General features: G+C 38.7%; 1 protein-coding gene across 1 annotated transcript in view; it reads left to right on the forward strand.

The window, feature by feature from the left end:
• NECAB1 (N-terminal EF-hand calcium binding protein 1) overlaps nt 1-15716 on the forward strand; it is a 228087-nt gene that overhangs the window by 108628 nt on the left and 103743 nt on the right. Inside the window, exon 5 of the mRNA XM_002710683.5 lies at nt 2202-2299. Within this exon, the coding sequence (XP_002710729.2) occupies nt 2202-2299 (98 nt within the window). The remainder of the gene's footprint in view (nt 1-2201; nt 2300-15716) is intronic.

A 15716-nucleotide genomic window follows, 5' to 3' on the forward strand; every position in this document is an offset into this window, starting at 1 on the left:
AACATGGGAATGCAGATAACTCTTGATTTCATTTCCTTTGTATTTATTCCCAGGAGTGGGACAGCTGGGTCATAAGATAGATCTATTTTAAGTTTGAGGAAATTCTGCATTGTCTTTATTAATGGTTGTACATCAACAATGTATTAGGGTATTTTTTTCTCCACATCCTCACCAGCATTTCTTATTTTTTGAAATAATTTTTAGATAATAGCCGTTCTAACTGGGGTGAAATGAAAGTGATAGCTCACTGTGGTTTTTGTTTGCATTTTCCTAATGGCTAGTGATCCTGAGCACTTTTTCTTGTGTTTGTTGATTATTTAAATTTCATCCTTTAAACAATGCCTGTTCTTATCATATCCTTTTCATATATACTTTTAAAACCACTGTTACAATCTTCTTTGAGACTTTGTGAGTATTAAATATGTTCTAAAACTTTCCATTTTTGCATTTATCTCTATTTTTTGTTATTGATGTAATATTTTCCCAATCTATGAATATACTATAGCTACACTAACTGCTTGCTGGTTCCTAAAGAGTGCTATCCACAGGGATTTAGTTTATTTCATGTAATTGCACAAAGAAGGTCAAACATGTTCATCAACTCTGTTAAAAAGTCAACATCCTAACTAAGAATTAAAATGTTAGTTTAAATCAGACATGTAAGGACTGTGTACTTTCTCATTTAACTTCCAGCTAATGCCTTCCTAATAGGATCTTTATAAGAAATGATTTGCATCACACTGTTTTCAAGGAATACATAATCAGGAATGCATTTTGCTTTTTTGTCAAATATGTCATTTCTTAAATGTGTTTGTGTATTTGATATACAGTAATTGCACATATTTATGGGAAATGGTGTGGCATTTCAGTACATGTACACAATGTGTAACAATCAGATCAGGGTAATTGGCACATCTATCTCCTAGGACATCCTACTTTGTGTTAGGAAAATTCAAAATATTGTTTACTAGCTATTTTGAAATATTCAATTGTTATATTACCCTACTGTGCTATACAACATCAGACATTCCTCCTATCCAACTGAACCTTTGTGTCTATTAACCATTCTTTCTATATCACTCTGTTCCACATGCTCCTGTGTTCTGCTATTTCATTTATTTTAACCTATACATGCACATACTCTATTTTGATAACTATAATCTAGAATTTATTTACTAATAAGTTAGTGACACCTTTTATGTTATTGCTATCAATATCAGCAAATAATCCCTTCTGGAATATTGAATTTTTCACAGAGGCTTCTGCCAAGCATATTGATATCTATTCCAGTGTGCCTGGTTGCTTAAATGTGACTATATTATCATTTCAGTTTAATTCCAAGAATACTTAGGGTACACTAAAGAGACACAATAATAACCTGGAGCTCACTCAAAGGTTCACAGGGATGGGGAGGGTCATTGATTTTTCTAGTACCTGCAAGTTATAGTTCTTTTCAATATATTAATTTACCAAGTTAACTATCACATTTTAGAAATATAGATTTCTATAAGTAAACATAAGGCTTTACACTTTTTATTATATTTAAAATTACTCTTTTGTAAGTCTTGCTGTAATGACTTATATTTCATTCATGACTGACTTTGTCCATGTTCCATTGTTAAAACTTTAAACAAAATATGCAATATAGTGTTTATTCCTACCATTTTACAAATATGGTAAGCATGACCTACATTCAAATTCTTGGAAAAAAGTTGAATCGCAATAGAAGCAGTCACAAGGAAGGACCCAAAGGAGGCCTTCGTGTTTTGCAGCATCACTAATTCTTAACCTTGAAGACAGATTACCCTCCATAAATGTTTCCCAGAGGAAGAATTAAAATGATGTTGCTTAACTTTTTTCTAAAATTACTGCCGTGGTGATGTCTTTAATAACATGCTTTCCAGAAAAAGTTTTTTATTGAAAAAGCCATTTCAGTAGATCTAGATTCATTTTTCCCTATTTTTATTGGAAAGAACATTGCTTCAAGAATAATGGTAACCATTCAGGTTTCTTTTTCTCTTTTATTTTAATCAAATGACCACATTGGTGCATTGGTAGTCTCATTTGAAAACCTTCCAATTTTCATGTATAAACAGTATCTTATTTCTTTTACTCATTTATGGAGAACATCAATTAAGTGTTCTTGTTTCGTGATTATCTACACTGAAACACTAATATATTTCAATATTTTCACTTCTTAGAATATTTTTCTCAGCACTTGGGCGAGTATGAGAATGTACTAGCAGCACTTGAAGATCTCAATCTTTCCATCTTAAAGGCAATGGGAAAAACAAAGAAAGTAAGGAAATGTTTATTTTCTATAAAATCTGTTCTTTGAAAATTTTTTCTTAAATTATGCTTTATTTCCAATGTATTATAAAAGTATAAATTCTTTTTATCAGTGATAATTTATTTTCCTTGATATTAAATGAGCTACTTTATTCATTCATAGTGCAATTACAATACTTATAATGTGCCAGGCACGGTGGTTTGTTCTGAGGGTACAAAGATACAAAGAGCTACTTGAGGAGCTCTTAAGTGGGGATGCAAGAGTATAAACAAGTAATTACACTATAGCACAACAGAGATGAAGCACAGGATGAGCCAACCAGTTCAGGCTGGAGGAGACAACACCTGATCTCTTAGAGATAAAGGAAATAGTTGTAACCAGACAGAGGGAACAACATATGAAAAGGTTCTGGGCCAGGAGGGTCACAGACACTTAAGGAAATGAAGATCGGTAATGAAGACAAACCACAGAAAACCAAAGGGAGGCATGATGTGAGATGAAGCTGGAATGGTAAGGAGTGACCATACAATTTATGGTGTTGTCAGCAAAACTAATAATTTAAGCTTACATCCTAAAAGAAAATAAGTCAGCCAATATTTCAAGCAAAGATATGAAAGCATGTGCTGTCATTTGAAAAGACCACATAGGAATTAACTTAGAATAGGGTGGAAACTGTAGAGGGACAGAATAAGGAGGACAAGTAAAGAGATGAGTCTACTACTTACTATGATTTGGATGTGGTTTGTCTCCCAAAATCCATGAGCTGGAAGTGTGGTCCCCATTGTAATGGTACTGAGATATGGTGAAACTGTGAGAGGTGGCTCCTGCAGAACAGTTAGTAAATCATGGGGTACCACCCTTGTAAGGGAAAAATGTAGTTCTCACAAGAGTGGTTCGTTCTTATTGGAGTGGGTTTTAATGAAGTGAGGACACTTTTGCTTGGTCTCTTACATACGGCTGTTTCCTTTTCTGTTTCACTGCTATGTTCTGACATAGCCTGGAGGGCCTCACCAGAAACCAGCACCTCAGTGTTTGGACATTTTGGGCACCAGAATTTTTTTTTCAACAGAAACTTTTTTTAAAGGTATACAAACTTCATGCCTCTCATAAATACAACTTCAGGAACATAATGATAGTGATTCTTCCACCATACTCACCATCCAACCCCCATTCCAACCCTTCTTTCTTCTCCCTCTCCTATTCCCATTCTTATTTTTTTACTAAGATGCATTTTTATTTGTTTTATACACAGAAGATAAACTCTATACAAAGAGTTCAACAAATAGTATGAAAAAAAAAACTGTTCTTGATTTTTTCTATGACCCACTGTTCGTTGAAAAGCATGTTGAGTCTCCATATGTTGGATATGTTTTAGAGATTCTTGAGTTGCTGATTTCCAGTTTCATTCCATTGTGGTCAGAGAAGATGCATGATATGATTCTATTTTTTTGAATTTGCTGAGACTTGTTTTATGACCTGGCCTATGGTCTATCCTAGAGAAAGTTCCATGCAATGTTGAGAAGAATGTGTATTCTGCAACTGTAGGATGAAAAGTTCTGTAGATATCCATTAGGTCCATTTGGTCTATTGTGTCCATTTACTGTTCTGGTGATTGTTTTTCTGTCTGGTTGATCTGTCCATTGCTGAAAGTAGGGTATTGAAATTCCCCATTATTATTGAATGAGAGGCTATGTCTCCCTTTGGTTCACTTAACATTTCTTTTAAGTAACCAGGTGCCCTATAATTAGATGCATATACATTTAGTATACACACATTTTCCTGTTGAATTGATTCCTTAAACATTGCATGGTGCCCTTGTCTCTTTTAACAGTTTTCATGTTAAAGTCTATTTTGTCTGATATTTGGATGGCCATACCAGCCCTTTTTTGGTTTCTGTTAGCATGGAATATCTTTTTTCATATTTTCACTTTCTATCTGCATATACCTTTGTGGGTGAGATGTGTTTCTTGTAGGCAGCAAATAGATGAGTTTTGTTTTTTAATCCAGTCAGCCAGTCTGTATCTTTTAACTGGAGTGTTGAGTCTTTTTACATTCAAAGTGATTATTGATAAGAAATGACTTGCCCTACCATTTTTCCATAAATATTCCTGTTGTTTACTTTGGATTTCCTTTGTACCTTTACAGAGATATTTTCTGCCTTTACCTTCTTTCATAGTGATGACCATGTTTCTGTGTCTGTAGCACATACTTAAGCATCTTTTGTAAGACTGGACAAGTAGTGACAAATTCTTTCAATTTTTCTTATGGGAGATCTTTATTTCACCTTCATTCATAAATGAGAGCTGTTGTAGGGTATAGTATTCTGGAGTGAACATTTTTTCTCTTAAGACTTGGAATATATCTTGCCATTCTCTCCTAGCCTGTATGGTTTCTGATGAGAAATCCACCATGAGTCTAATTGGAGATCCTCTGAAAGTAATCTGGCTTTACTCTTGTGAACATTTTAAAATCTTTGTTTTACTGTGGAGAGTTGGACTACAGTGTGTGTCATGGTGAAGATGATTTCTGGTCATGTCTATTAGGAGTTCTATGTGCTTCCTGTACTTGGATGTCCCTTACTTTCTCCAAATTAGGGAAGTTTTCTGTAATTATTTCACTAAAAAGGCCTTTTAATTCAATCTCTTTCCATGCCTTCAGGAACTCCTAAGTCTCATATATTGCTTCATTTGATAGTACCCCATAGATCTCCAATGCTGTTTTTTAGTTTTCTAATTTTTTTTTCTTTTTTCCTTTGGTCTGACTGTAATAATGTCCAGAGATTTGTATTCCAACTTCAATATTCTTTCTTCTCCCTCAACAAATCTGTTGTTAAGGCTTTCCACTGCATTTTTTATTTGTTCTTTTGAATTCTTCATTTCCAGCATTTCATTTTGATTTCTCTTTAGAATCTCAATTTCACGAGAAAATTTTTCATTTGTGTCATGTATGGATTTCTTTAGTTTATAAATTTGCTTCTGATTACTTATAAGTAATCCTGTGAATTCTGTTTCTGGCATTTCTTCAACCTCTTCATTTTCACAATCTAGTATTGAAGTGTTATTGGGTTCCTTTGTGGGGCATTTATTTTTAGGCCTTTGTGGAGATACTTGTTTGTTTTTTCACTTTGATGTTTTTTATCTTTGGACTATGCTTCTGTGTACTCAATGGAGTATAGGCTCTTTCAGCAAATATCCTGGGGCTTGTTCTGGGTGGTCACGGAGCTCTGTTCAGTGCTGCAGATTGAGGGGAGAATCCAAAGTGAGTCCCAAATTGGGTGTGCTAAATCTCTCATTTTTTTTTAAATCAGAGGGGAGGTTTGTTAGCTCTGTTGGTGTAGTCTCACGCTTATTTCCTACCCTGCAAGGAGCCCAGTGTCTGTCTGTGTGCTATTCCATGCTGCTGCAAGAACCACACAAAAGATCTGTGCAGTCCTTGGCATGAGCACACATCTCGCAGCAATCACCCTTACTGGCTAATCAGGGAGTCCAAAGCGTGTGCACCTGCCACAGTGACTGCCCAAAGACCCAGCCATACCCTAAGCCCTCACAGGTAGCCACAGTGTTTTCACAATCTCAGCACACAAGGCTCCCACAGTTATGAGTACCCAGTCCCCTATAAATTCTCCAGCCAGACCCTGGTATCTCCTTTTGGCTGGTTGTAGACATGAGTTGGTGCAGCTGTTACATATGTCCAAAATGGCACCCACCCTCTTGTCTGGTTACAGGATTCCGGGGCCGGGTGGTCAGGGAGAGAGAAATATGTACCTTTTTTTTTCCCTCTAGGTTTGCAGGTACAAAGTCCCTCACAGGACTCCAAGCCAGACTCACCCCAAGGATCTTCCTGCAGCGTTTTTCACCAATGCCTTGGGCTGCTGCAATCTGGTTTCACCTCATTCTCCAAAGCTGGTGCTGAGGCTCTCAGCTGCTGGGGTCCTGAGTTGTTCACATCCACATAGAACTATGTCCACATAGTTCTATGGTGTCCCTCTAATTTGGATGGAGTTTTGTCTGTCATTTTCTCTCTAACTCTTCTCTGAGACTGCACTCTCTCCACATTATTTTTAACTATTTTCCTCTAGACTAGAGCAGTAAGCAACTTTTCTATTCCACCATCTTGGTGCCTCTTAATCATCAGAATTTTGAGCCAAATAATTTTCATTTCCTTTAAAGTATACAGACTCAAGTACTTGTTTTAGCAACACAAAATCTGTTAAGAAACTAGCCCAAGATGTTGGTACATGGAGATGTGACAGAAAATATGACACAAAAAGCAGAAGAATTGCACATATATTTGAGATAATATCAATAGAACTTCAAGAAATATTGCATCTAGGAGATGGGAGAAGAATATGTCCAAGACAAATCTTAGTTTTTAGCTTGTGTACCTGGGTAGTGATAATACACAGACTTAGGTAAGATCTAGACTGGAGATTCAAACTTTTGAATTATCAGGACTTAGGCAAAAAACTTAATGATATATTCTAGAGAGAGAATAAAAGGTGACAGAGGAGGGGACCTAACCCTGAGCCATAAGAAACTTCAACTATTGATTGTAGACAGAGAAGAAAGAGCCAGCCAGAAGGTCTCAGAGGGAATGGGTGGAAAGCCAGGAGAGTATAGAGCCAGAAATTGAAGAGGAAGGGGGCTAGCACTGTGGAATAGTGGATAAAGCCACAGCCTGCAATGCCAGGGCTGATCCTTGGGCAAAGATGAGTTGCTTATAGAAGCAGGGATTGATTTCTAGAAATTCTATTCTGCTCCATTGGTCCACATGTGTTTTGCCAGTACCAGGATATTTTGATTATAATGCCCTGTATTATGTCATAATATCTTGCATCATGCCTCAATCTTTGTTTTTTGTTGTTTAAGATTGCTTTAGCTATTCATGGTCTCTTATGTTTCCATATGAATTTTAGCATCATTTTTTCTTGAATGTCATTGGAGTTTTGATTGGTATTACACTTATTCTGTAAATTGCTGTTGGTAGTATGGACATTTTGATGATGATTCTTCCAATCCATGAGCATGGAAGATTTTTCTATTTTTGCCTTCTATTTCTTTCTGTAATATTCTGTAATTGTCATCATAGAGATCTTTGACATCCTTGGTTAATTGTATTACAAGGTATTTAATATTTTTTGTAGCTATTGTGAATGGAATTGATCTTAGAAGTTCTTTCTCAGCTTTGGTATTGTCTGTGTATACAAGGGCTATTGATTTTTGTGTTAATTTTATATCCTGCCACTTTACCAAACTCTTCTATGAGTTGCAATAGTCTCTCAGTGGAGTCTTTTGGTTCTCCTAGGTATAAATTCATGTCATCTGCAAATAGGGATAGTTTGACTTCCTCCTTCCCAATTTGTATCCCTTTGATTTCTTTTCCTTGCCTAATAGCCCTGGATAAAACTTAAAGGAGTATATTATATAGCAACAGTGAGAGTTGGCATCCTTGTCTGTTTCTGGATCTTAAGGGGGAAAGAGTTCAACATTTCCCCATACAACAAGATGTGGGCTGTGGGTTTGTCATAAATTGCCTTGATTGTGTTGAGGAATGTTGCTTCTATACCCAATTTACTTAAGGTTTTCATAATGAAAGGATGTTGTATTTTATTGAATGTTTTCTCTGCATCTATTGAAATAATTGTATGTTTTTATTCTTCAGTGTGTTAATGTGATGTATCATACTGATTGATTTGTAAATATTGAACCATCCATGCATACCAGGGATAAATCCCACTTGATCTGGGTGAATGATCTTTGTGATGTATTGTTGGATTTGATTAGCTAGTATTTTGAGGATTTTTATATTTATGTTCATCAGGGATATTTGTCTATAGTTTTTTTTTTTCCTCTGTTGTATATTTTTCTGGTTTGGGGATTAAGGTGATACTGGCTTCATAGAAGGAGTTTTGGAGGATCCCCTTGCTTTCAATTGTTTTTGAGCTGCTTGAGAAAAACTGGAATTAGTTGTTCTTTAAATGTCAGGGAGATGCAGGAGTGAAGCCATCTGGTCCTGGGCTTTTCTTTGGGAGGGTCTTTATTTCTGATTCAATCTGTTTTGGTTATCAGTCGGTTTAGATTTTCTATATCTTCATGATTCAATTTTGGTAGACTGTGTCTAAGAATCTATCCATTTCTTCTAGGTTTCCCAATTTCTTGGCATACAGCTATTTGTAGTAATTCCTGATGATTTTTTACATCTGTGGTATCTGTTGCATTTCTTTTTCCATCTCTGGTTTTTGCAGACTCATCCTGTGAGGCCTGCACTGCCGGGATGGTGGGGCAACGACATTCTTCAAGAAGTACCAGGAACAAGTTTCAGTGAATATGTCCATTTATTAACAATCAAGCACATCTTTTAAAGGGCAGGCAGAGGGGGTGTAACTAATTCAGGGCAACACTAATTCTATAGGATAAAGCCAGTATTGGTACAGCTATGTTTTTCCAATCAGCTTGAAGGTCGTGTAGCCTATGTAGCCTCCTTGGTGGTCCTTTAAGGACCTGGGCCACACCTGGGAGCTGTTTACCAGATTGGTAATTACAAGGCCGTTCAACAGGAAGCAGGGGTAGGGGAAATGTGCCTGGGGCTCCTGCTGCCTGCCATCAGTCAGGTCATAGGCTCCTTCTGGGAGGCATGGTGTGCCACATCCTCTTAACCTCCTGCATGGGCTAAGCAGGAAATCTCCCAGCCAGGCACAAGATCACCTACAGATTTTATTGATTTGGGTCTTTTCTTCCCTCTTTTTTTGTGTTAGTTAGGCTATGTGTATCAATTTCATTTTCAAAATATCAGCTCTTCATTTCACTGATTTTTTTGGTAATGTTTCTTTGGTTTCAATTATGTTTACTCTATAGTATTCTTACTAATTTTGGATTTGGTCTGTTTTTCTAGGTCCTTAAGATGCAATGATAGCTGATTTATTTGGTGCCTTACCAGTTCCTTCATGTAGGCACCAATTGCTGTAACCTTCCCTCTTAACACTGCTTTTGCTGTATCCAATAAGCTTTGGTATGTTGTATTGTCATCATGATTCATTTCCAGAAATTTTTTATTTCTCTTAATTTATTTTATGACCCACTGTTCATTCAGGAGCATGTTGTTCAGTCTCCATGTATTTACATATGTTCTAGAGATTAAGTTGTTGAATTCCAAATTTACTCCATTGTGGTCAGAGAAGATGCATGGCAATTCTCTCATACACATTTTAGAATATTTTCTTTCTTTGATTGTTGAAAGTTTGACTACAGTGTGTTGTGGTGAAGATATTTTCTGATCATGCCTATTAGGTGTTCTATGTGCTTCTTTACTTGAACATCGCTTTTCTTCCTGCAAATTGGGAAAATTTTCTGTAATTATTTCACTGAGTAGGCCATCTAATCCATTCTTTTTCCATGTCTTTAGGAACTCCTAAGACCCATATGTTGGATCATTTTATATTATCCCATAAATCTCCAACACTGTTTTTAATTTTTCTTTAGGAACTCCTAAGACCCATATGTTGGATCATTTTATATTATCCCATATATCTTCAATACTTTTTTAAATTTTTCCAATTTCTTCTTCCTTCTTCTTTTCTCCCTTCTTCCCCTTCTCCCTTATTTTCCCTTTCTTCTTTTTATTTATTTATTTATTTTTTGGTGTTACTGAAAAATTTCCAGAGATTTGTCTTCTAACTCAATTCTTTATTCCTTTTGAAGTCTGTTAAGACTTTCCATTGCACTTTTTATTTGACCTATTTAATTCTTTATTTCCAGTATTTCATTTTGATTTCCCTTCAAATTCTCAATTTCATTGGAAAAAAATTTCATTCATGTCATGTATGGCTTTCTTTACCTCTTGAATCTGCTTATGATTGCTTCTGAGTAATCCTATCATTAATCTTTCAAATTCCATTTCAAGCATTTCATCAATCTCTTCATCTTCACATTCTTTTTTTTTTTTTTTTTTTTTGGACAGAGTTAGAGAGACAGAAAGAAAGGTCTTCCTTTTCCATTGGTTCACCCCGCCAAATGGCCGCTACGGCCGGCACATTGCACCAATCTGAAGCCAGTAGCCAGGAGCTTCCTCCTGGTCTCCCATGCAGGTGCAGGGCCCAAGCACTTGGGCCATCCTCCACTGCCTTCCCGGGCCTCAGCAGAGAGCTAGACTGGAAGAGGAGCAGCCAAGACAGAATCCGGTGCCCCAACCAGGACTAGAACCTGGGGGTGCCGTTGCCGCAGGTGGAGGATTAGCCAAGTGAGCCGCGGTGCCGGCCTTCATCTTCACATTCTAATATTGAAGGGTTGTTGTGCTCTTTTGTGGTGGGGGGTCATGTTGTCTTCCTTAATCTTGTTTCTTGAATTTCTGAGATTATTTTTTAGGCATTTGTGGAGATACCTGTTGGTTTTCTCCTGATGGCTTTTATCTTTGAACTATGCCTCTGTTGCCTAGTGGAATGTCTGCTCTTTCAGTGAATACCCAGAGGCACGTGTTGGGATGTCACCAGGGAGCTGTAGTCAGTGTTCCAGGATGGGGAAAGTATCTGGGGTGGTACCCAAGTTGGGTGGTAGATCTCCTCTTGTTAGAAGTAAGGAGGGTGTGATCATCTTTGTTGGCATAATCACACCCTCACCTCCTCTCTTTCAAGGTTATCAAATCCTGGGTATTAGTCCACAGTGGGTACAGTACTCACCTGCATTGCCACATGAACAATGAACAACTGCATAAGTGATCTGTGCAGTCCTCGGAGTGAGCGTGAATCCCACTGCAATGGCCCATCTAGGCAATCTGCATTCTGAGAATTGGAGCTGCACACAGTGATTTCCCAGAGACTATACCCCTCACTCTGTTGTTCTATCACAGAGTTCCCACAGTCTCGGAACACAAGGTTCCCTCAGTCACAGGGTGCAGAGGATCTGTTCCACCCTGCTAGCCTGCCCTATCTGTGGAGAGATAGACGTTCCCAGAACTAGCTGACTGTGGGTGCTCCTCCTAGGCTGTATGAGTCCTGGAGCCTGTGATGTGTTGAGATTCTAGGGGCATCTCACAGAACTTTGTAAGTGCCCAGCCCCCTGTTAGGCCTCCTTGCCAGACTCAAAGTTGGTAGGGTACACAGATTTTTCCCTCTGGTAAAATCCCTGGATCACACGCATGCATGAGAGCCACTGGACACAGCCCCTGCTCATTTCACAATGATGCCTTCACCCTGCTGGGTGCCAGGCATGCACAAGAGCCTCTGCAACTGGTACTGATGTCAGAATGGCTCCTTCTCTCTACCTATTGCCAGTAGCTGGTGCTGCTCCTACTGCTGTCAAGATGGTGTCTTGTTCTTATCAATTGCTGGGCATATGCACAAGTGCTGTCACAGCTGCTACTTGTGTCCAAAATGGCACCTGCCTTCCCTCAGCTGGTTACTGAGTGCCATTGTGGGGGGATGAGGAGAAAGAAATGTGCCCCTTTTTTCACTGGGTAAGTGGGTACATTGTCCCAATTAGGGCTCCAGGCTGGATTCAAAGACAATGTGGTTCCCCAGGCTCTCCCTCTGGCTGTATCATTGGTGGCACGAGCTGCTACATTCTGATCTCACATCACACTCCAAAGCTGGCGCTTCTTCTGGCTCTTGACTGCTGTGGTCATGTGTTGTGTCCATGCTTGTTGCTGTGCCCACACCTTCCAACAGATCCACTCTTCCTTCCATAGAATTCCCACTGCAGTTTTCTCTGAACTCTTCTGAGAATGTACTTCCTCCAATATTTTTTTTACTGTTTTCCCCTAGCCTAGAACAGTATGCCCTTTCCCTATTTCACCCTCTTGGAATCCTAATTTTAATTAATTTTAACAGATTCAATATTACATTAAATACAAGTCTAAGAACATAATGATATTCCCTTTTTCCCTCCCTCCTTCCTACCCTCTTTTTCTTTTTTTGGTTTTTGAGACAATATATTTTAAGTTTACATTGCAGTAAAAAGGCTTACTACTTCACCAAGAAAGAACTTTAACAAGTAAAAAGCAAAGACCCTAGTTTAGTGGGAAGGTAGACAATGGCTATAAATAATAATTGAATAGAGAAATGATCATTTCCCCATATACAGTATTTTTCTCTTTCATAATTTCTTTCAATAAAATAGAACCGATGACAATGTAACATCTAAATATTTCCTGTGTGGTTACCAGATAATAATTTAGACTTTAAGCTATTTCATCTCAAAAGTTTATGCTCAGTAGTAATTTCATGCAGATTGTATGCAAATATTATGCATTGCATTGTTTTGTACTCTTAGTTACCCCAGAATGGGCAAAATAGGAAAACACATGGTATTTTCTTTTCTGGGGACTGGCTTATTTCAATAAGTATCATGGTTTATCATGTTTTTCAGTTGCATCCATTTTGTTGCAAAAGACAGGACTCCATTCTTATTTTTTTAAGATTTTTATTTTATTTATTTGAAGACAGTTACAGAGAGAGGTAGAGACGGAGAGAGAAGTCTTCCATCTGCTGGTTCACTCCCCAAGATGGCCACAACGACCAGAGCTGTGCTGATCTAAAGCCAGGAGCTTCCTCTGGGTCTCCCACATGGGTGCAGGGGCCCAAGGACTTGGGCCATTTTTTATTGCTTTCCCAGGCCATAGCAGAGAGCTAGATCAGAAGAGTAGCAGCCGGACTAGAACTGGCGTCCATATAGGATACCGGTGCTGTAGGCCAGGGCTTTAACCCACTGTACCACAATGCTGCCCCTGACTTCATTCTTTTTTACAGCTGAGTAATACTCCATAATGCATATATACCACATTTTCTTTACCCAATAATTGGTTGATGGGCATTGGGGTTGATTCCATATCTTAGCTATTGTGAACTGAGCTGCAATAAACATGGGAATACAGCTAACTATTTCATATGCCGATTTTATTTCCCTTGGATAAATTCCCAGGAGTGGGAAAGGTGGGTCATGGATAGATCTATTTTCAAATTTGAGGCATCTCCATACTGTTTTCCACAATGGCTGTACTAGCTTGCATTCCCACCAACAGTGAACTGGGGAACCTTTTCCCTTACATCCTTGCCAGCATTTAGTGTTTCTTGATTTCTGTATGAGAGCCATTCTAACTGGGATGAGGTGAAACCTCATTGTGGTTTTGATTTGCATTTCCCTGATGGCAAGTGATCCTGAACAGTTTTTCATGTGTCTGTTGGCCACTTGAATATCCTCTTTTGAAAAATGCTTCTTCAAGTCCATTGCCCATAATAAATAAGCCTTAAGAAAAAGAAATTGAAGGGGAGAGCATTCAAGGAGAGAATGGGTGATGTGTTGACTGCTATGTGGAGATTAAGAGATAATTAAATTGTTAGTGAATCATTAAAGATGCATGACAGGGCCAGCACCGAGGCTCACTAGGCTAATCCTCCGCCTGTGGCGCCTGCACACCGGGTGCTGGTCCCGGTCAGGGTGCTGGATTCTGTCCCGGTTGCCCCTCTTCCAGGCCAGCTCTCTGCTATGGCCTGGGAGTGCAGCTCTCTGCTTGGGCCCTGCACCCCATGGGAGACCAGGATAAGCACCTGGATCCTGCCTTCGGATCGGCATGACGCGCCGGCTGCAGCGCGGTGGCCATTGGAGGGTGAACAAACGGCAAAAGGAAGACCTTTCTCTCTGTCTCTCTCTCACTGTCCACTTTGCCTGTCAAAAATAAAAAGATGCATGACAAATAAGATTTTTTAAGTACATATGGAACACGTGGATAAAGACAGTGAATTTATATATTCTCAAATTCTGCTTGTTTCTAAAGTTTCATGAAAAAACTTGGAATTAGGCTTCTAAAAAGGGGAACATTTATAAGACAAATTTGGAAATTGAAGAGCAGATACACAAGATATAGCGGACAGAAGTCTGGATACATTCAAATGTTTGACCTGCAGTAGGAAAAGGAGAAAAGCTCCAGCTTACTCGTTGGAACTGGGAGTTGGTGACACTGGCTGCTACCAGAAGAGAAGAGTGGCAGTGGTTACTAAAACAGGTTGACATTTTGGAAATCAATGTAAGAAGCAGTTATATTTCAAGATCATATGTTCTGCTCTACCCTGTTGAGAAACTGTCTCTTTGCCGATTCAGATGAAAAAGCATAGATTTGCTTCTGAAAAGGGTAAAAAGCAAAGTCTCTAAGGCACTATCAGCCACAGTTGAAGAATTAAGTTAAATTTACAGGGTAAATGAAATGGCCTCTAGCTCTCACATACAAAATTCCCAGAGCTTTGGCAACTTTCTCTCCAGACAGGAAGAGTTTTCTCTGAGAAATCCAAACAGTACAAAAGGAAAAATCTAAAGATTTCCCAGTGATAGGGGCAGATTTCACTCTTCTCTAGAATATTAACCCATTGATCAGCCCCTCTACCCTTGAATATGCAGCCACCTAAGAAGTATTAACAGGCCGGCACCGCGGCTCACTAGGCTAATCCTCCGCCTTGCGGCGCCAGCACACCAGGTTCTAGTCGGCACCGGATTCTGTCCCGGTTGCCCCTCTTCCAGGCCAGCTCTCTGCTGTGGCCAGGGAGTGCAGTGGAGGATGGCCCAAGTGCTTGGGCCCTGCACCCCATGGGAGACCAGGAAAAGCACCTGACTCCTGCCATTGGATCAGCGCAGTGCGCAGGCCGCAGCTCGGCGGCCATTGGAGGGTGAACCAATGGCAAAAGAAGACCTTTCTCTCTCTCTCTCTCACTGTCCACTTGCCTGTCAAAAAATAATAATACTTCTTTTTTTTTCTTAACAAATAACAAGAAAGGAAGAAACCAAAATAAATAAGAGAAGATGGGAGTGGGGGAGAAGAAGGAAGGAGGGAGGAAGGAAAGACAAGAGTTAATACAAGGAATTATCCAAAATTTTTAAAAAATGAAACAAAGAAATTCAGCAGTTTCAAAGCTTTAAAAATATTATCCATAAATCTCCTTGGAGAAATAGAAGAAGACATTGTATCTATTAAGCAAGAATATGGTGACAAGCAATGGACAGCCAGAAAGCAGTAAAAAGCTAGTGAAAGTTAAAACTAGCAGAAATAAACTCAACAGAAGTTCAGAAAATGAAGTTTGGAAAGTCTTTCCTACAGCAAAATGAAACATAACAAGAAAATTGGAACATCAGCCTAGGATGTTCTATATCCAAATAGAAGTTCCAGAAAGAAAAAAAAGGAAATAAAAAACAATAAGTCAGAATACACTTTTCTATTGACCCCTTCAGGAAGGCTTGGAAACCACATAGCAACATCTTTCCCTGGGAAATTCTCTCTGGAAATAAACATTTAAAAAACTTCTTGGGGTGGCTGGCTGCTTCTCTTCATTCTTTGGGTCTCATCTTAAATATGTGGCCTTAGAAAGGCTGCCTGTCACCACCTATCTAAAGGAGGTCATATCAATCAGTATCCCATTTGTTTCTTGCTGGAAATTATCAATGAATATGTA

The sequence above is a fragment of the Oryctolagus cuniculus genome, chromosome 6 (assembly GCF_964237555.1).
Source record: "Oryctolagus cuniculus chromosome 6, mOryCun1.1, whole genome shotgun sequence".
Classification (NCBI taxonomy): domain Eukaryota; kingdom Metazoa; phylum Chordata; class Mammalia; order Lagomorpha; family Leporidae; genus Oryctolagus; species Oryctolagus cuniculus.